This window comes from Dipodomys spectabilis, unplaced genomic scaffold (assembly GCF_019054845.1).
Source record: "Dipodomys spectabilis isolate Male_0828 unplaced genomic scaffold, ASM1905484v1 ptg000034l, whole genome shotgun sequence".
NCBI classification, from domain to species: domain Eukaryota; kingdom Metazoa; phylum Chordata; class Mammalia; order Rodentia; family Heteromyidae; genus Dipodomys; species Dipodomys spectabilis.
The window spans coordinates 10,291,753-10,312,760 of NW_024870711.1; the positions used below are offsets into that span (position 1 = coordinate 10,291,753).

Genomic DNA, 21,008 nt, shown 5'->3' on the forward strand with positions numbered 1-21,008 from the left:
CTCAGTGGGAAGGAGGTGAGGAGAGGGGAGAGGGGCTTGATGAGTATTTATTCAGGGGGAGGCTAATATAAATATCAATAATTGGAAAGTTTGCTCCAGATTCCTTGAGATTTCAATGTTTTGATTTTTTTTTTCGGTTGGTTGTGGGGCCTGGACTCTGGGTCTGGGCACTGTCTCTCAGCTCTTCATCTTAAGGCTAGCACTCTATCACTTGAACCAGAGCGCCATTTCCGGGTTTTCTAGTGGTTTATTGAGGATAGGAGTCTTACAGACTTAACTTCCCCGGGCTGCCTTTGACCCACGATCCTCAGATCTCAGCCTCCTCCCCTCACGTTTTTTTTTTTGTTGTTGTTGTTTGTTTTGGGTCCGGTTGTGGGCCTGAACTCTGGGCCTGGGCGCTGTCCCTCAGCTCTTTACCTCAAGGCTAGCGCTGTACCACTTGAGGCACAGCGCCACTTCTGGCTTTTTTTTCTGCTTATGTGGTGCTGAGGAATTGAACCCAGGGCTTCTTGCATGCAAGGCAAGCGCTCTACCACTGAGCCACCTTCCCAGCCCCTCCCCCCACGTTTTGATTTTAAAAAAGTTCAAATACTTAGATGTCACACATGAGCTACCCTTCCCAACAACAGACATTGTTGGCTTGCTGTATCCTCATTTTAAACGGGTGATTGGGTCATCTGGATGCTAAAGAGTAGGTGACTAGTACAATAGAACTTTATCGCAGTCCTGGAGGCTCAGAGTCCCAGTTCTAGGTGTGGTCACAGTTGACTTCTGGTGGGGCCTCTTTTTCTAGCCTTTAAAGGGCCAACTTCTTTCTCAGTGTTCCTCTGTGTATGTGTAAGTACGGAAGAATTGCCATGTCTTCTTACAAGGCCACTACTCTTGTGGGGTTAGGACTCCACCCCTGTAACTCTGCTAACCTTAGTTACCTCCGTAAATCACCCTATCTCTATGTATACTCATGTTGTGAGTTAGAGCTTCAGCATTTGGATTTTGTGAGGTTGTAACTCAGTCTATATAACAGCTGATATTTTGTAGGATGAATTAGTCTTACGTGAATTTTATTCGTATGAATGATCATTTCATGTTGAGTTGTTGACAGTTGGACTTTTCAGAGTGACATAAGTATATCAGTGAAAAAACCTCAACAATTAACCTGTAACTTTCTGCCTTTCTTTTTTTTCTTGCCAGTCATGGGGCCTGAACTCTGGGCCTAGGTTTTGTCCCTCAGCTCTTCAGCTCAAGGCTAGAGCCCTACCACTTGAGAAATAGTGCCACTTCCAGCTTTTTCTATGTGGTGTTGAGAAATCGAACCCAGGGCCTCATGCATGCAAGGCAAACACAGAATCTTAGCAGTGACAGAAAAATGTCAAGGAAGTTTGGGTGAAGAGTAACATATTGTTTATAAAAGGTGGGTTTAAAGGTGTTTGGGAAGAAGTGAGAAGGGTGGAGATAGATGTTTGGTTTTAGGACAGGTGGAGGGCCTTGGTTACTGTGGACAAGTAATTGGATCACTGCTTGGCTTGCTGCTGGGAGTAGAGCTATGTATTTTTTTTCTTTCCAGTTTATAGAGGCCTTGTTCACAGGACAGATTCTGGGACATATATATTGAAATGGCATCTAAGGAGAAAAGCAGAACTGGAGCTCTGAAGCCCAGTGGTGGAATGCTTGCTTAGTATATGCCAGGCACTCCGTTCCATCCCCAGCACCACAAAGAAACAAAACAGAAAGAGAGGAGGAGAGGGACAGGAGGAGAGAGAGAACAAGAGAGAAAAGTTTTTGTGAGGTGTGAGGATGTATATTGAGGGCTAGGGCAAGATTTTCTGAGGGCCTACCTCAGGGGCCTGAGCCTGTGATTAGATTAGCTCTAAATCCATTCTTATTTTGGTTGTGTCTGTTTTGTTTTGTTATGTGGCATAGCAGTATTTGAGGTTTTTGCATTAGTGCTCAAAAATCTAATAATTTTATTTATTTCATTTTTTCAGTTATGGGGCTTGAACTCTGGGCCTGGGCGTTCTCTCTGAGCTCTTCAGCCCAATGCAAGCACTCTACTACTAGAGCCACAGGGCCACTTCTGGTTTTCTGGTGGTTAATTGGAGATAAGAGTCTCTTTGAACCCTGATCCTCAGATCTCAGCCTCCTGATAGCTAGGATTATAGGTGTAAGCCACTGGGGCCCCTCCAAAAGTCTAATAATTTTAATTTCTTATACCATTTTTGTCTGATTTTTTGTATCATGGTATCACAAAATGGGTTTGTTAGCTTTTTAAGTTTTCTGGAAAAGTTTGTTCCAGTTTGTGTAACTAGAAATGATTACTTTAAGTGTTAGGTATCCAACTTTTTTTTTTTTGTGAAATACACTGAATTTTTTTCTCAATTGTAGACTGTGAAACTTGTGGACAGTAAACTCAGGGCCTGAGTGCTGTCTCTGAGCTCTTTTTGCTCAAGGCTAGTGTTCTACGTCTTTGAGCATCTTTGAGCCACGGCATCACTCCTGGTTTTTGAGTGGATGATCGAAGATAAGAGTCTCAAGGTGACTTTTTCACCTGGCTGGCTTTGACCCTCAATCCTCATATCTCAGCCTTCTGAGTAGCTAGGGTTATAGGTGTGAGCCAGTGGCACCTGGCCCATCGTGGTATTTCTATACATCTATAGTTACTGTATCTATTACTCTTTTTTTTTTTTTTTTTTTTGGGCCATGGAGCTTGAACCCTGGGCCTGGGTACTATCCCTTAGCTCTTCAGCTCTTACCACTTGAGCCACAGTGCCACTTCTGGTTTTCTAGTAGTTTATGGGAGGTAAGAGTCTCATGGACTTCCTTGCCTGGTGTGGCTTTGAACCTCGATCCTCAGATCTCAGCCTCCTGAGTAGCTAGGATTACAGGCATGAGCCACCAGTGCCCAGCTTTCTATTACTCTTTCTAAACTTCCCTCCCCCCTACCTTTTCAGGTACTGGGTTTGATCTCAGGGTTTCACACTGTTCCTTTACTCTACTATTTGAGCTGGCTTTTTGATGGTTAATTGAGGTAAGAGTCTCATGGACTCTTCTGCCCAGGCTGGCCTCAGATATCAGCCTCCTGAATACCTAGGGTTATAGGTGGGCCAAAAATGCCTGACTCTCCCATTCTTTGTTTTTAGACAATAGAATAATCATATTAGTCAGTTCTATCATCTCCTTTTACTATGATCCAATCCTATGATTGGATTCCCCCTCACAGTCCCTGTTGTACATGTGTTATGCATATCTTCCTTCCATCCTTTTTTTGGGGGAGGTCCCTGCTCAGTTCCCCTTATGAGAGAGAAGTTGTGATATTTGTCTTTTTGAGCTTGCTTATCTCATATGACATGATGTTCTCCTGTTCTACCCCCTTTTCTTGCACTTAACAAATTTTTATTCTTTATGGCCAAATAATCTACACTGTGTATATATACAACATTTTCTTTACTCAAAAACTGATGGGTACTTTCAGTGTTGTTGCAGACCTCATGTGTAAGTATCCGTACTGTACTGTATGCTGACTTACATACACTCTATATAATCTTAAGAGTGGTTTAGCAGGATCATATGATAATCCTCCAAACTGATTTCTAGATAGCTAAACAATTTGTATTCCCCCCTCTCTCCCACTCTCCATCCTTGCCAACCTGAGTGTGTTGATTTATTCTTGATGGTTACCTTTCTGAGATGTGAGACAGAATCTCATCATTATTATTATTTTTGCTGCTGTTGTTGGTTATGGGACTTGAACTCGGGGCCTGTGCACTGTCCTTAAGCAATTTTGCGCAAGGTTAGTGCTTTACTACTTTGAGGCACAGCTCCACTTCCGGTCTTCTGGTGGTTAATTGGAGATAAAAAGTCTCACAGACTTTCTTGCCAGTCTGGGTTTGAACTGCTATTCTCAGATCTCAGCCTCCTCAGTAGCTAGGATTACAGGCGTGAACCACCAGTGCCCAGCTCTCTGTATTGTTTTGACTTGAATTTCTTTTATAGCTGAGGATACTCAACATGTCTTCATGTATTGGCCATTTGTACTTCCTTTGAGAACTTCCAGTTGAGTTCATTTGCCTATTTATGACTACAATTGTTTGTTCTTCTTGTGTATAATTGTTCGAGGCCTTTATTCTGGATATTAATTTGTAATTTGTCATTTAACAGTTACAATTATTTCTACAGAGTATCTGTTTATCCATACCACTTTTTTTTTTTTTTTTCCAATTTCCAGTCCTGAGGCTTGAACTCAGGGACTAGGTACTGTCCCTGAGATCCTTTTTTGCTTAAGGCTAGAGCTCTCCTACTTGAGCCACAGCAGCACTTCTTGCTTTTTCTGTGTATGTGGTACTAAGGAACCAAACCCAGGGCTCCGTGCATATTAGGCAAGTACTCTGCCACTAAGCCGCATTCCCATCCTGCCACTTATTTCTTCCCTCCCTCCCTCCCTCCCTCCCTCCCTCCTTCCCTCCCTCCCTCCCTCCCTCCCTCCCTCCTTTCTTTCTTTCTTTCTTTTCTTTCTTTCTTTCTCTCTTTTTTTTTTTTTTTTTTTTTTGGGTCCGGTCATGGGGCCTGAACTCTAGGCCTGGGCGCTGTCCCTCTTCAGCTCAAGGCTAGCACTCTACCTCTTGAGCCACAGTGCCACTTCCGGCTTTTTTCTTTTTGCTTATGTGGTGCTGAGGAATTGAACCCAGGGCCTCAGGCATGCAAGGCAAGCACTCTACCACTGAGCCACCTTCCCAGCCCCCTCTCTCTCTTTTTCTTTTCTTTATGTCATGGGGCTTAGACTCTAGGCTTGGTGCTCTCCCTGCGCTCAAGGCAAGCGCTCTACCACTTGAGCCACAGCGCCACTTCTGGTTTTCTAGTGGTTTATTGGAGATAAGAGTCTCACGGACTTTCCTGCCCGGGCTGGCTTTGAACTGCAATCCTCAGATCTCAGCCTCCTGACTAGCTAGGATAGCTAGGATTATAGGTGTGAGCCCCTGGTACCCGGCTTGCCACTTATTTTCTAATGACTTTTTTAGTGTGGATTTCTAGATGTGGAGTTATTAGATAAACACATGTTTATTATGTGTCCCAATTTCTCTGAAGATTGGCTTTGTGCTGGTGTTCAGATTAGGCATTCATCCAGTAGCACTTTTGATCTCCTATGCAGTGTAGGTGATACTCTTTGTTGAGTACTTCTCTGTTCAATACCATGCGTATATTAAAAATGGGTCAGCTAGCTAGTCCACGCTGAGCCCCTGTTAAGAACAGGCTTGTGGAACTGTTGTATGTGCTGTGCACTTCATGGAGGTACCATGTGGGAAATAAAGTTGGCTAGAATATTTGAAGCAGTTAGTTCAGGTCAGAAATATCATTTACTCTCCCCTTAAATCCACACACAAGAATTTTTGTGTTTAGTTCTGGGAAACTTTAGCATATTTGTTTGGCACTAGAGTGCTGTGGTTTCACCAAAAATATACTAAAGTTCATAGTGAGATTCTGTTAGCATACTTATGGAATTAAGTTTATGCTAGAATTATTTAGGTATATTTGAACATTTTCCAAATCCACAATAAGTGTTTCAATGGAGTGGAATATTAATTTGACAAGTATTTTTCTACTCCCTAGATTAATCTTAGAGCTGCCAGCCCTGGCTCTGTCAGGTCTCAGCTCTGCATGGCTTTGATCATAAGCCTCCCCTCTAAAGTGGAGATAAAGCATCTACCTTGGAAGCTTTTGAGAGGACAAAGTGTGCATGAGAACACTTAGCCAAGTGCCTGATAAATGTGAATAGTTACTATTTTATTGATTGACATCTATGCCAGGTACTAGAGAACTGCCGTAAGACTGAGGTTATCTGACAGTCTTGGTGGTGGCCTGCTTTTAATGACTATGATTCTCAAAAAACGCCACAGTGGAGTTTTCTGAAAGACGATGGTTGCATAGAAACATGCCCCCTTCAATGCCAGATTGGTAGGGAGTAATGTGTGTGTGTGGGGGAGGGCTGGGAGGGCGGCATTTACTCAGAGCCCTCACAATGAGTTTTCTAGAGCCACAAGTGGGCCAGAGCTTAAGGTGTAAATGGCAAATCGAATCTTTGCAAAAGCCTTTCACAGCTCATTAGATGCTCAGTTCTGGAGTGAAATTTGTATGATTATAACTAAATGTACTTCCACATATTTAAGATCTTTGCCTGTAATCTTAGCTACTCAGGAGCCTGAGAGCTGAGGATTGTGGTTTGAAGTTAGTCTGGGCAGGAAAGTAAGTGAGGCTTATCTCCAACTAATCACCAAACACTGGAAGTGGAGCTGTGTCTCAAGTGGTAGACTGGTAGCCTTGACCAAGAAAGCTCAAGGACAGTGCTCAGGCTCTCAATTCAGGTCCCAGCACTGGTGCACGCACACAAAAATGTATCATAAAGTCTGATGTTTGGAGGTGCTATATAATACAATTGCTTGTACTTTTATTTATTTATTTTTTTTTGGTCAGTCATGGGCCTGAACTCTGGGCCTGGGCACTGTCAACTCAAGTCTAGCACTCTACCACTTGAGCCATAGTGCCACTTCTGGCTTTTTCTGCTTATGTGGTGTTGAGGAATCGAAACCAGGGCCTCAGGTATGTAAGGCAAGCACTCTTCCACCGTGCCAACTTCTCAGCCCCTAGTTTTATCTTTTAATTGTATGTTACATCTCTTTTTTCTCCCAAGGCTAAAAAATACATAAGCTTAAATACTAGAAATAATCATAAGCTGAATACCAAAAAATGATCAGATGTAGAGTTTTATTAAAATGACCTAAATATATATAGATACAGTTTCAGTTTGCTTCCTCTTCTGTATTGTATAGAAAAATTTCCCTTTCTCCATTGTAAAATTTATATACTGTTCATGTATGATCCATGGGCATCTCATTCATTATCTTGGGCTTTTCCAGGTAAAATTGAGAAACTTAATAACATTGCTTCTATGTTAATATTAAAGACAGACCAGCTAAGTTTCTGAAAATAATACAGGGAAACGATAACTTGCCTCAGGATTACTCTCTGGGCTCATTGAAACTTTTCCCATGTGCACCTTCAAAGAAAAACTTGACATTGAAAATTTGCTCGTATATACCCAGGTACTGAACTGTTGTATCAGCATAGGGCTATACTATTGTGTTATCCATTCTTGAGTTTTCAGATTCATGTGGAGAATGATGGAAATCTTTGTGCTTTTTATTTTATTTTAAAGGTATCGCCATCAGAGAGTCTGCAAAGGTAGTTGACCAGGCCCAAAGGAGAGTGTTGAGGGGAGTTGATGACCTTGACTTTTTCATAGGGGATGAAGCCATCGACAAACCTACCTACGCTACAAAGGTAAACTTCTGAACAGTTTTTAAGAGCAGAGCCAAGAACAGAGCAGTCGGATGAATTAGAAGCTGTATTCCAGAGTTGTGGAATGTGATTCTGCTCTTAGGCTTGGCTGGAGGTGGGTAGATGAACTGTAGGTGAAACAGAACAACAGTAGGTTGTTTCTGAATAGGTATATTTCTGAGTGAGGAACCAAGTGAATTAAAGCTCTGGAATGCAGATTGACTCAGGGAACATGGTCACCCATGAAAGCAAAAATCTCCTCTTGAGAATTTCAGGTTAATTGTTGAACCTATTAGACAAGGAAGATTATGGTTTGAGAAATTAAGAAGAAACACTAACATTGTTTGAAAAGAAGAAAAAAAGGAATGAAAGCACCAGATTCATTTGCATGATAGATGAGATAGATGTTTCTGCTTATCATTATTGAAGTGGACCTTTGTAATTGAGCAGTAACAGATATAAACAGTATGTACACAGTAGTAAACATATACAAGCAGTCTTTCTGTTTAAGTGCCTCTTGTTTTCCTGGCATGAGTTACTAACTTCAGGATGATGCCATTCTGTGGTTCTGTGTGCCTGTTTGCTCTTATTGTTCTGAAGCTGAACATGATTTGGTTTCTCTTGCTCAGTGGCCTATACGACATGGAATCATTGAGGACTGGGATCTTATGGAAAGGTTCATGGAACAAGTGGTTTTTAAATATCTTCGTGCTGAACCTGAGGACCATTATTTTTTAATGGTGAGTAAATGGAACTAAGGCATGTATTTCTGTAAATTCTTCTTGCTGGGATTTCTAACTCAGCTTGAAATTCAACTTTTCAACTTAAGGAATTTAAAATTCCTTCTGAAGACATTCACATGAATCAATGCAAATAACAGAAAGCTCAGTAAAATTGTCTAGGAGCAAACACAGCCCATTATTCTGCAGAGCAGGAAGGAAGGGCCTGGTGGTTCTGGGGCTGCTTGCTTTAGCAGCTCAGAGATGGAATCTCCTTTAGCACAACTTCTTCTGTTGACTCCCCATCTCAGGATGGCTGGTGAGTTTCTGTCTGTCTGTCTGTCTGTCTCCTCTCTCTTCTCTCTCTTTCCCCCTTTATCTCCCTCTCTCTCTTCCCCTTTCTTGTTTTTGCCAGTCCTGGGGCTTGAACTCAGGGCTTGAGCTTCTTTTTGCTTAAGGCCTAGCACTCTACCATTTGAGCCATAGCCCCACTTCTGGCTTTTTCTGTTTATGTGGTACTGAGGAATCGAATCTAGGGCTTCATGCATGCTAGGCAAGCACTCTACCACATTCCCAGTCTCCTCTCCAGGTATTTCTGTTCAGTCCGATCTAAGAGAAGCTTTTGCTTGAACACTGCTTTTTAGGAATTTAGAAACCCTTTCATAGAAACCTCCCAGCAGATTTACCCCATCTGCCTATACCTGACTTGGTCAGTAGAGAGGAATGGATAACCTTAACTGATGAAGATTAATCAAGATCTCTCCCTGGGATGGGAAGGGTGGGACCATGGCTGGTATCTGGGATAGGAGGATTGGGTAAGGACTCCCAACAGTAAGCACCATAAAAGGAGGCATAGTTTTGCATAGGACACCAACTGTGTACTTTAGTACTTCTGAGGAGTAGCTAGATGCTAAGATCATTACTACTTCCTATAGCAGAAGAAACTTAGTTAAGATGTTATTTTTCTTCTCCAGAGTTTTATGCTATAGTAAAGTAAGTAACTATCTTGTTCAAACTAATTATTGAGAAATGAGGAGAGACATTTCTTATTTATGTGGTATGCTCTGATTATTCTATCAAATATTACATGTTTCCTTCCATGAAATGTTCTTTTAGAATTAATTGCATGTCTAAAATGCTATATAGTTAGACGCCAGTGGCTCATGCCTGTAATCTTAGCTACTCAGGAAGCTGAGATTTGAGGATGGCAATTCAAAGCCAGTTTGGGCAGGAAAGTCTGTGAGTCTCATCTCTCCAATTACCAGCAAAAAAAGTGGAGCTGTGGCTCAAGTGGTAGAGTATTAGCCTTGAGCAGAAAAGCTCAGGGTAAGCACCCAGGTTCTGAATACAAGCCCTAGGACCAGAACAAAAAAAAAAAGCTGGTGTCAATAATCCTAGCTACTCAGGAGGCTATGAGCTGAGGATCGGGGTTCAAAGCCAGCCCAGACAGGAAAGTCTGTGAGACTCTTATCTCTAGTTAACCACCAGAAAACCAGAAGTGGCACCATGGCTTAAGTGGTAGAGCACTTGCCTTGAGCTGAAAAGCTCAGGGACAGTGCCCAGGCCCAGAGTTCAAGCCCCACAACTGACAAAGAAAAAAAAGCTATCTATCTATATCTATATCTATCTATCTATCTATCTATCTATCTATGGAGTAATTTTACACTGATCTATGGTAGATTGGTTTGTCTTCATTTGCTGATTTATTTTACCTCGTGTTTCTATTTTTCTGTGTGTATGTATTAAGTATAATTCAAGACCTTTTTCTTTTTTCTTTTTTTTTTTTTAGGGGGGTGGGCAATCCTTGGGCTTGAACTCAGGACCTGGGTATTGTCCTTGTGCTTTTATGCTCAAGGCTAGCCCTCTACCACTTGAGCCACAGCTCTGCTTCCAGCTTTTTGGTGGCTAATTGAAGATAAGAGTCTCACATGCTTTCTTTCCTAGGCGGGCTCTGAACTGTGATCCTCAGATCTTACCTTAGTACAAAGCTGGATGATTTTTAAAATCACCTTAGGTTTCATCTGTCTGTAAGACTAGGGAGTTGTACAGTGTCCTAGCTACCGTATCTTTAGGTTAGTTTTTGTATAATTCTAATATAATTTCTTAAGCTTTGGGGCATACACTAACTGGAACGAATGTTTTCTTACAGACAGAACCTCCATTGAATACACCAGAAAATAGAGAATATCTTGCAGAAATAATGTTTGAATCATTTAATGTACCAGGACTCTACATTGCAGTTCAGGTAAAAAAAAAAAAAAAAGCTATTTTTTTTTTTGTAATTTCTAAAGAATCTTACTCTGTAGCTAATTACAAAGGATCTTTGTTGTAAGGTTGTGTTGCTCTTCATCCACAAGTGTGCGTGTACATTCATGGCCACGTACCATTTAGGCTGAACTAGAGCACTGTGGAGAACATAGTCCATGACTTACATAAATGTTGCTGGTATAGAAATGTAAAGTCTAGTGTTTTGTCCAATGGATTTCTTTCACTTTTGATCAGACAAAACAAAAAAACAAAAAAAAAACAAACAAACCCAAACCCTAGATATTGGAGAATCTTTTTTTTTTTTGTTGGTCATGGGGCTTGAACTCTGGGCCTGGGCGCTATCCCTCAGTTCTTCAGCACAAGGCTAGCCCTCTACCACTTGAGCACAACACCACTTCTGGTTTTCTGTGTGGTTTATTGTAGATAAGAGTCTCATGGACGTTCCAACCTGGGCTGGCTTTGAACCATGATCCTCAGATCTCAGCCTCCTGAGTAGCTAGAATTATAGGTGTGAGCCACTGATGCCTGGCTTGGAGAATCTTTTGAAAAACTAAATACTTTTGGCAGTCACTATATTAATTTGAACTCTGATTAATCCCAGTGTACTCTTGGTTCTGAGAGATCCTGAGCTTTCAGGAAAAATGACTGTTTTAGGTAGTTCTGTGTCTGCCACTTTCTACAAATAAATTGGTTGAAGTTTTAGGGGATAAATGAGATGGATATTTTCCTCAGTTTTCTGACTAGTGTTAGTCCTTACTAAGAAAAAGGAAGAGGAAGAGTTCCACAGAGAAATGAATTTTTGGACTACTGTGCTCTGTTATCTTTGATTTACCCATAGTGCTTCTTAGCATAGTAAATACTCTGAGAATTCCAATGTTGAGAAAAATATATTTATTCTAGCAATTAGACAAATTCATTCAACTAATTATTCCTCCCCCAAGTTAAGTATATTCTGTATTACAGGGAGACACTTTAGAAAACACTGACTGAGTAATATCAGAGTGATCCTATATTCAGGTCTTAGTTCCCCTGAAGAGTGGGTTTTTTTTGGGGGGGGGAGTGGGTAGGTCATGGGGCTTGAACTCTGGGCTTGGGTGCTGTCCCTGAGCTCTTCAGCTTAAGGCGAGTGCTCTACCATTTAAGCCACAGCGCCACTTCCCGTTTCCTAGTAGTTTTATTAGAGATAAGAGTTTCACGGGGGCTGGGAATGTGGCTTAGTGGTAGAATGCTTGCCTTGCATGCATGGAGCCCTGGGTTTGATTCCTCAGTACCATATACACAGAAGAAGCCAGAAGTGGTGCTGTGGCTCAAATGGTAGAGTGCTAGCCTTGAGCAAAAGAAGCTCAGGGACAAATACCCAGACCCAAAGTCAAAGCCCCAGGACTGGCATAAAAGAAAGTTGGGGTAGTGGTGCTGGGAAGGTGTTTCAGTGGTAGAGTGCTTGCCTTGCATGCGTGATGCCCTGGATTTGATTCATCAGCACCACATAAGCAGAAAAAACTGGAAGTGGCTCTATGGCTCAAGTGGTAGAGTGCTAGCCTTGAGCTGAAGAGCTGAGAGACCGCACCCAGGCTCAGAGTTCAGGCCCCACGACTGACAGAAAAAAAAAGAAAAAAAAGTCTCACAGACTTTCTTGCCTGGGCTGACTTTGAACCGTCATCCTCGGATCTCAGCCTCCTCAGTTGCTAATATTACAGGCGTGAGCCACTGGCTCCCAGCAAGAGTGTTTTTTTTGTTGTTGTTGTTGGTTGTGGGGCTTGAACTCTGGGCCTGGCTGTTGTCACTTAGCTCTTCAGGTCAAAGTGAGTACTCTACCACTTGAACCACAGTGCTATTTCCAGTTTTCTGAGTGGTTTATTGGAGATGAGTCTGATGGACTTTTCTGCCTGAACTGGCTTTGAACCGTGATCCTCAGATCTTAGCCTTCTGAGTAGCTAGCATTACAAGTGTGAGCCACCATGCCCGGCAGCAAGAGTGTGTTTTAAAAGTACAGTTATGCTTCATCCCTGACCAGTGTTTGGCAGCCTCTGTGCTCTGTGCTAGATAGTTCCTTGTATAGTAGTGTCCTGTGTAGTCCAGGATGCTTAGCTGTGGCCTGACCTCCACCTACTGGAGAACTACTTGCAGCCTTCCCTCCTGACATCTGTGACAGTGGTAATGGCTCCAGATGCTGCCCTGCGCAGTACCTGCCCCTGGCTGAGAACCACTCTGCTACACCTGTCTGGCTAGAATTTCTGGCTGGGAACCTTAGCTGTCTGTATTATAAATAACTACAGCAGTGATTTAATGTTAGCTCGTCTGTGGCTTCACATGGAGAGAAACTGGATTAGAAATTATAATATTTGATTTTATAAAGAAATCTTTTCAGCCAGGAAACTGTGATGCCTGTAATCCTAGCTACTGAGGAGGCTGAGAGCTGAAGATAGTGGGTTCAAAGCCTGCCTGTGCAAGAAAATCTATGAAACTCTTATCTCTAACCACCAAAAAGCCAGAAGTTGAGCTGTGGCTTAAGTGATAGAGCATTAGCCTTGAGCAAGAAGCTCTGTGACAGCACCCAGGCCCTGAGTTTAAGCTCAGGCCTGGCACAAGAAGAAAAAAGAAGTCGGGCTTTGGTGGCTTACATCTGTAATACTAGCTAGTCTGGAGGCTGAGATCTGAGGATCACGGTTCGAAGCCAGAGATGGGAAGATCACAGTTCGAAGCAGGAAAGTCTGTGAGACTCTTATCTCCACTACATCTACCAAAAGGCTGGAAGTGGAGCTGTAGCCCAAGTGGTAGAGTGCTAGCCTTGAGCACAGAACCTCAGGATAGCGCCCAGGCTCAGGGTTCAAGCCCCAGGACAGGCAAACAACAACAACAACAAAAAAACCTTCTTTATTTTATCCTGGCTTTTCTTTGTAAACCTTCAGAAGTATTTGTTGGAAATTTGAGACTCCTGCATTTTAAATATATGACATACACATTTTAGGTTGGAATAGAGATCTTTTTTTTTTTTTTTTGATGGTCGGGGGCCCTGAACTCTGGGCCTGGGTGCCGTCCCTCAGCTCTTCAGCTCAAGGCTAGCGCTCTACCACTTAAGCCTCAGCACCACTTCCGGTTTTCTGGTGGTTAATTGGAGATAAGAGTCTCATTGACTTTCCTGCCTGTGCAGGCTCTGAACTGAGATTCTCAGATCTCAGCCTCCTGAGTAGCTAGGATTATAGGAGTGAGCCACCTGACTTGGTGCCTGACTTGGAATAGGAATCTTAGAGAAAGGCGTAGAGGATATCTTAGAGGATAGGGAAAGAAAAGTGTTTCTTAGACTTGCTAAGTAAGCGTTTACTGATTCAACCAAAGAACAAGAAGGCTGACTGCGTTGGGGAATGTTTTGTGTCTTCTCTGTAGGCAGTGCTGGCTCTTGCTCGCGGCCTCGTGGAATGTTTTGTGTCTTCTCTGTAGGCAGTGCTGGCTCTCGCTCGCAGCCTCCTGGAATGTTTTGTGTCTTCTCTGTAGGCAGTGCTGGCTCTCGCAGCCTCCTGGACGTCTCGACAGGTCGGGGAGCGCACGCTGACCGGGACAGTCATCGACAGTGGGGATGGCGTCACCCACGTCATCCCAGTGGTAAGCACAGTGGTTCACCCTTGCTTCTGATCTGAGGTAAGGGGAGAGATTAGAAAAGCAAAGCAAAACCCTGCACCCTCTGTAATGAAAACACCATTTCTTAAGTGATGTAATTAGAAAAGGCAACAGGAGTTTTAAAAACCCAGGAATGTGGGGAGTGCAGGAGATGGCCAAGATGTGTGGCTTTGTACCTTCTACAGTCAGAATGTGAGCAGTTACCTGCAATTCCGGGGTCTCTCTGTCATTCCACGGGGAAGTAGCAATACTCCTGCCTTGTATCTCTGGGCCTCTGGGTGACATTGTTTTGGATGTCAGTTTGTGGGTTCTTGCAAGCACATTTGAAAGTTTGTGCTCTGTGAAAAGATGTGGATGGTTGTAGTTAGCTCATGCTTGGAGAATTTGCCTTTGTTCTTTATATTTATTTAAGAGCCAAGAAGGAGAGATGTATATTCTAGTATACGAGCGCTCTGAAATAGTACCTTTTGGTTTCAAAGTTTTGAGATGTTAAGAGAAGTGACTCCAAATTCAGATTGTAGGAGCTTTTTGTTTTTTTTCCTTTTGGATCAATGCATTATTTGTAAGATTTATTTATTTGTTTGTTTGTTTTGTTGGTCGTGGGACTTGAACTCAGGGCTGGGTGCTGTTCCCGAGTTGTTTTTTTTTTTTTTTCACTCAGAGCTAGCACTCTACCACTTTGAGCAACCAGTGTCCATCTGGAAGAATTATTTAAAATTTATTTGTTTTTTAAAAACTGCTTTTCAAGTGGAAAGTCAAACATTCCTGATCATCCTCATAGGTTTCCTCCTCAGTAACCACAGTGACTATTTTTATGTCCTGTAGATATGGTTTTTCCTTGTATTGGTGTATGTGTATGTTTATATATCTACTTTAAAAAATATGAATTAGAAGTTGGGCACTGGTGGTTCATGTCTGCAATCCTAAATATTCAGGAGGCTGAGGTTTGAGGGTCCTAGTTTGAAGCAACCCAGACAGAAAAGTGTACGAGACTCAATCTCCAATTAACCAGCAAACTTCAGAGTTGGAGGTGTGGCTTAAGAGGTAGATTGCTGGCCATGGGCAAGAAAGCTGAAAGCTAGGAGAGAGTACGAGGCTCTGAGTTTAAGCCCTGGTACTGGCACTGGAAAATAAACTCCCCCTCCCCCGACACAAATTAGTGGAACCAGACATGGCAGTATCTACATACAATTCCATTACTTAGAGGCTGATGCAGAAGTTTGAGGTCAGCCTTGGCTGCATTGGGAGGCTTTGCCTCCCAAAATGACAACAGATTAGGACCAAGCACTGGTGGTTCACTCGTGTAATCCTGATATCTGAGGTTATGGTTTGAAGACAGCCTAGGCAGGAAAAGTCTATGAGACTCATATCTCCAATTAATCACCCAAAAGCCAGAAGTGGAGGTGTGGCTTAAATGGTAGAGTACCAGCCTTGACTGAAAAATCTAAGGGACAGTGCCCAGACCATGAGTTCAAGTCCTAGGACTGACTCAAAGCCCCAAATAACAAGCCAAAACCCCCCTAAAAAATTAAGATTTTAAACAAAAAGGAAAAAAAAAAAGAAAATCCCGATGATCCATATACTTCAGTTAGAAAAAAAATTAGCCACCATTTCATTTTGGTAACTTGAAGAAATGATTGTACGTATTTAACTTACCAGTGGTTTATTGGAAAGGCCTCATCACTGATGTCCATCTATGTCCCTCCAGTGTGGCCTGTGCACAGGGTGTGAAGTCTGAACTTCCCTTGAGTACCTCAAACCAATCTCAGAGTGCTGTTGTTGTGGATTGCTGGAAAGTGTCCATGTACTTGTGGTGTAATACTAATGGAACTAAGGCCTCTGGCTTTGTCTGTGATGTGGTCCCCTCAGAGAACACAGATCCAGGACCAGCTGCTTTGGACACAGGGAGGGGGATGTTTGTATTTTCCTTTGCTTGTTTTGTTTTGGGACAGTCTTACTATGCAGCCTAGGCCAGCTTACCCTGCACTGGCATTACAGATTAGCACCACCACACTTGGCTCCTTTTTAATTCGTAATCTTTCTCAAATCTCTGATTTAGGAAAAGAAAATACATTTTATATGCTCTCTAGGCCCACAGAAAAAGTAGTGTGTGTGTGTTTAATATTTTCACAGTTTTTTTTTTTTTGTTGTGGGTCTTGAACTCAGAGCCTGGGTGCTGTCCCTTAGCTTTTTCAGCCAAGGCTGGCACTCTCCCACTTAAGCCACATCTCTACTCTTATGAACCTCACAGGGACTGTTCTGCCCGGACTGACTTCGAACCATTTACTGCATACTGTGCATGCTATAAAGCAGTGCTGTGTGCTTGACATAGAGGATTGTATTCGCACTGTTGTAAATGCCTCACTGGATAAAAGGCTGTGGCTAAAACACACTCACCTTGGCTAGAGTTACATAGCTAACCAATCTGGGACTTGGACTTCAATCCAGGCTGTTAGAATTACAGTCTTGTGTACATCACTATGTTACCGACTTTTACTATAGGCCAATTTGTAATAGATTTAACAAGCCGTAGTATGATCTTTTTCTTTTTGTTAGAGAGAATCCTACTGTTGCATTTACTGTTCTCACAGATAGTGTTACCTTGTGGTAGTGAAATAGCCTCTCCATTTTTCTTGAGAACTACATTCCTAATGAAACATTTTGGTTGCTTATGATCTCATGTTATTGGAGTAATTACACTGAAATATTAATGGAACCACATTTGCTGTAATTTAAAAAGGCCTCTGGCGTGGAGCTGGTCTTCAGTGGGAGCCGGTAAATGTTGGCTAGTTTACATGTGGGGAGGCAGGAAGGTGTGGCTGAAAGTCTCCTGGGCCAGGTTCTTGACTGCAGATTATTTATATGGGCTGTTCTTCCTCCTCTTCTTCAGGCAGAAGGTTATGTAATTGGAAGCTGCATCAAACACATCCCGATTGCAGGTAGAGATATTACGTATTTCATTCAACAGCTGCTAAGGGAGAGGGAGGTGGGAATCCCTCCTGAGCAGTCACTGGAGACCGCAAAAGCCATTAAGGTAAAAAACAGATGGAAACCTGAGTGGTTTGGGGGTGAGAGAGAAATGGTGCTTGGATACTTCCCCAGATGCTATCCTCCCTGCTCCTACCTTCCCTCCTCTCCCCCTTGTGAGTGTGGGCCTTGGTTTGTTTGCCAGTGAATGAAGTAGGCTGGAACTTAAGGCTCAGCTGCCTCTTCTCCACAGCTTGAGATTGAACCAGTAGCATGCGTAGTCCAGCATTGTTTCACTGGTGCCTAATTAGACAGATTAGCTGTGCGTGGCTTCCAGCCTTCCTGTGCCTCCATCTAGAATAGGGAGGGACAAGTCACAGCAGCAGCATTGACTGTCAGGAGCCCTGGGGAGTCTGCCCTTGTCAGCGCACCAAGAGTATACTTCTGAACCCCACACCATTGCAGGAGCAGAATCCTCAGACAGGACTCACCGTATTTCTAGATTTTAGTTACTGGACCAGAAAAAGAATGGAAGTTTGGAATTTATAAGATTAGAAGGCAAGAGGCTTGTTGGATTTTTTTATTTAATAGTGTCTATGTGACACTCACAGACCTAGACTCTTTTAAAGGAATTCTGCTTAGGTTGCAAAATCAAGATAGGTTTAAAAATCAAAATGAAAGAGGTCTCTAATAATTCCAAGTTAATTTTTCCTAGATGAAGAAGGAAACATTTTGGAGAAGAGTTTGAGAGTGGAGGTGTGATAGATGCCTTTCTCCTACACTTGAGAGATTTGGAAGACAGGCACTCGAAGGAAAGGAAGCACCAGAGTATTTCCCAAGTTTTACTTGACACTCTTGTAGACAGGTATTTTGAGGACAGGGCCAAGTGTTGGGCACTGCAAGTGTGCTTCTACTTGTCTTAGGCCTGGAGTTTCTAGGGATCCAGCTCCTACTGCTCAATGGTGATGTCCCTTCCCTGGGGGAGAGGTTTTTAGAGATGTGGTCAGAGTAAAATATTTCCAGTGTTTGCCCCACTTTCTTTTCCTTGTTTTTTTTTGTCAGTGGGAGAAAACTGGATATTTGATGCAAGCTTCCTTGCTCTCTCAAAATCATAAGTCACAGCAGCAGCAAATCAAAATTGTACTCTTGCTGCTGATACCCAGGGTCACTCCAGGAGTCTTGAGTATCCCTTTCTGTGTCAGGCTCCCTGAGTGGACTGCTGATGACATGTTTTTCCTGAGCCTCATTCCACACACTTAGTTTGCTCATTGGCTAGCCATACTCCAATTCTGTGCAATCTGAGAAGCACAGTTTTTTTTGTTTTTGATTTTGGTGTGTGTTGAAGTTTGGCACTAGCAACTCAGCTACAGTGCCACTTCTGGCCTTTTGATGTTAATTGGTGATGAGAATCTCACAGGATTTTCTCCCTCGGCTGGCTGATTTTGAACCTTGATCCTCTGATCTCAGTCTCCTGAGTAGCTAGGATTATAGGTGTCCTGCCATGCTTGGGTTTTGACCTTAATGCACACCTGTGAAGATTGGGAGTGAAGACTCAAAACTCTGTGTGTGGTCAGTCCTGACATGCTCATCGTACGTGTGCTTCCCGTCCCTGCTGAGACTTCCTGTAGTCAGGACAGGCCTGAGGGTGTGGGTGCACCTGGAATCCAGAGCCTTGAGATGAACACTTTTATGGGCGCACCTCATGTCACCAGTTAAATGAACTAACACGCTGGAGGACATTGACCTGACATTTTGGGCACAACTGAGTGATTTTGCCTTCAAACATGCTGATTCCCCAGGGGCCCGAGGACTCCACTCAGGTGAAGAACCAGCAGGTGAACAGAGCTGACTCCCTTCGGTGCCAGTCTGATATAGACAGTATGCTTAGTAGATTTAGGTGGAGAGCAGTGAGGTGCAGGCCCCCGCTAGGAAGCCTGAGAGGACATGCAAAGGTGAGGTGGGCAAGGGGCTGACACTTAGTTTGAGAGACTTAAGGCTGAGATTGGAAGCTAAATTGCAGGGGGACCAGACAGCCCCAAGACTAAGTGCAGCCATGGCTAAGGTGAAAGCTGATGGAGTACCACTTGATGGCTTGGTAGCACATGCACACTGGAATGAGTGTGGGCAGACCCAGTTCACAGGTGTTTAATGCAGGGGGTCCTGTGTGTTTGTCAGAGGGCAGAGACATCAGAGATTAGTAGTTCATGCCTGGTGTTGTCTCTCTGTGTACATGCAGGAGAAGTACTGTTACATTTGCCCTGACATAGTCAAGGAGTTTGCTAAGTATGATGTGGACCCCCGGAAGTGGATCAAGCAGTACACAGGCATCAATGCAATCAACCAGAAGAAGTTTATTATTGATGTTGGCTATGAAAGGTTCCTGGGACCCGAAATATTCTTTCACCCGGAGGTAAGGTACTGCCCCCAGTGTGCATTAGCTGCAGTTCCCAGTGATGACCAGTGAGCAGGGGTGGAGGTCTCCTAGGTATATTCTAGGTCTGCTCAGTTGTTTGTTTGCCTCATCAGGGACTTACTTTAATAATTAAATTAAGGAAGGATAGTCCTGGAGAGGTTTGGAGTTTTACGTTTTAAGAGCAACAGAAGACAATGGAATGAAATTGATCTTCAGGGGTGGCATGTATTAATATAACAACTAGGGATTGTATACAGGTTGCCTCTAAGTAACAATGTGATGAAATACAACATTTTTCTCATTGTTTTGTGATTCTGAGGATTGAACTCATAGTAGGCAAGAACCCTTTTGTTTCTGCTGATTCTTTGTTTCGACTGGTTTTGAAGTCATGATCCTCTTATTTCCGTCTCTTAAGCCTTTTTTTTTTTTTTTTCTTTTTTCTTTTTGCCAGTCCCAGTGCTTGAACTCAGGGCCTTGGCACTATCCCTGAGCTTCTTTTGCTCAAAGCTAGCACTCTGCCACTTGAGACACAGCACTACTTCTGGCTTTTTCTGCTTATGTGGTACTGAGGACTTGAACCCAGGGCTTCATGCATGCTAGACAAGCACTCTACCACTAAGCCACATTCCCAGCCTTGAGCCTTTTGTTTTTACTGACTTTGCCTGGGCTGGTTTTGAACTTTGTATTTTCATCTCTGGTGTGCATTACCATGTTTTGCTCTAATCTTAGATTTATTGTCCTTTTTTGGGGGGGGGCGCTAGTACAGGCCTTGAACTCAGGGCCTCTTGTTCTTGCTCAGCCTTTTCACTCATGGCTAATGCTCTACCACTTGAGCCAGCTTGCTTGCTCCCTCCCCTCCCCTCTCCTCTCCTCTCTTCTCCTCTCCCCTCCCCTCCCCTCCAGTCCCCTCTCCTCCCCTCCCTTCCCCTCCCTTCTCCTCTCTTTGTTTTAACTGGAGATAGAGTCTCTTGGAATTTTCTACCCAGGCTGGCTTTTGAATAGCTAAGATTATATGCATGAACCACTAGTGATTGTCCATCCTAATCCCAATTTTAACACAGGGCCCTCGATCCTACTGTGCTCCGTGCTGCAAGTTAGGTAGCACTGCTCAGTGGAGGCCACCAGTTTTGTTATGTGAACAGTATGTAAATTATATATATTGCCACAGGGATTGTTAGCACATTTGCAGAAAGCAATCATTAAGATGCATTGCTTCAGGTTTATATATAATGCATTTTATTTGTATTTTGGTATAATTGCCTTCCTAACTCAGGTTATATTTAGTAGATAGGTAACAAACTGCTGTCTGGTCTTATACACATATGACCATTTGGCATAAGAAGTAATCTTACCAGAAATCTAATGAATAATTTTGATCATCTGATGAATAATAATTAACTAGTGAACACACAGGCTTTTCCCAAGAGCCTTGATGTGAAATAAACACAAAACTGTTCAATACCTAGCATGTGGTACATGGATGCTTCCTTCCTCTGAAACTACAGCACATTCAAACTTTCCTTGTCTTTTAAAATCTATTTCAAATGTAGTAGAGTTGTTTGTACTTTGTGTATTTAAGTTATGGAATTGAATCTAAGGTAAGGATGTTTACCCAACATGGTTGTTACATGGATTGTTTTATCATCAATTAAAGCATGTCTAATTAATTTCTCATTGAACATTTTTTTTCTGGGCTAGTA

General features: G+C 42.8%; 1 protein-coding gene across 4 annotated transcripts in view; it reads left to right on the top strand.

Annotated features, from left to right (window-relative positions):
• Actr3b (actin related protein 3B) overlaps positions 1 to 21,008 on the top strand; it is a 57,610-nt gene that overhangs the window by 16,007 nt on the left and 20,595 nt on the right. For all 4 annotated transcript variants that reach the window (XM_042677291.1, XM_042677290.1, XM_042677289.1 and 1 more), the window contains 6 exons: positions 7,205 to 7,329; positions 7,956 to 8,066; positions 10,195 to 10,290; positions 13,806 to 13,913; positions 16,819 to 16,962; positions 19,132 to 19,305. In XM_042677291.1, the coding sequence (XP_042533225.1) occupies positions 7,205 to 7,329; positions 7,956 to 8,066; positions 10,195 to 10,290; positions 13,806 to 13,913; positions 16,819 to 16,962; positions 19,132 to 19,305 (758 nt within the window). The remainder of the gene's footprint in view (positions 1 to 7,204; positions 7,330 to 7,955; positions 8,067 to 10,194; positions 10,291 to 13,805; positions 13,914 to 16,818; positions 16,963 to 19,131; positions 19,306 to 21,008) is intronic.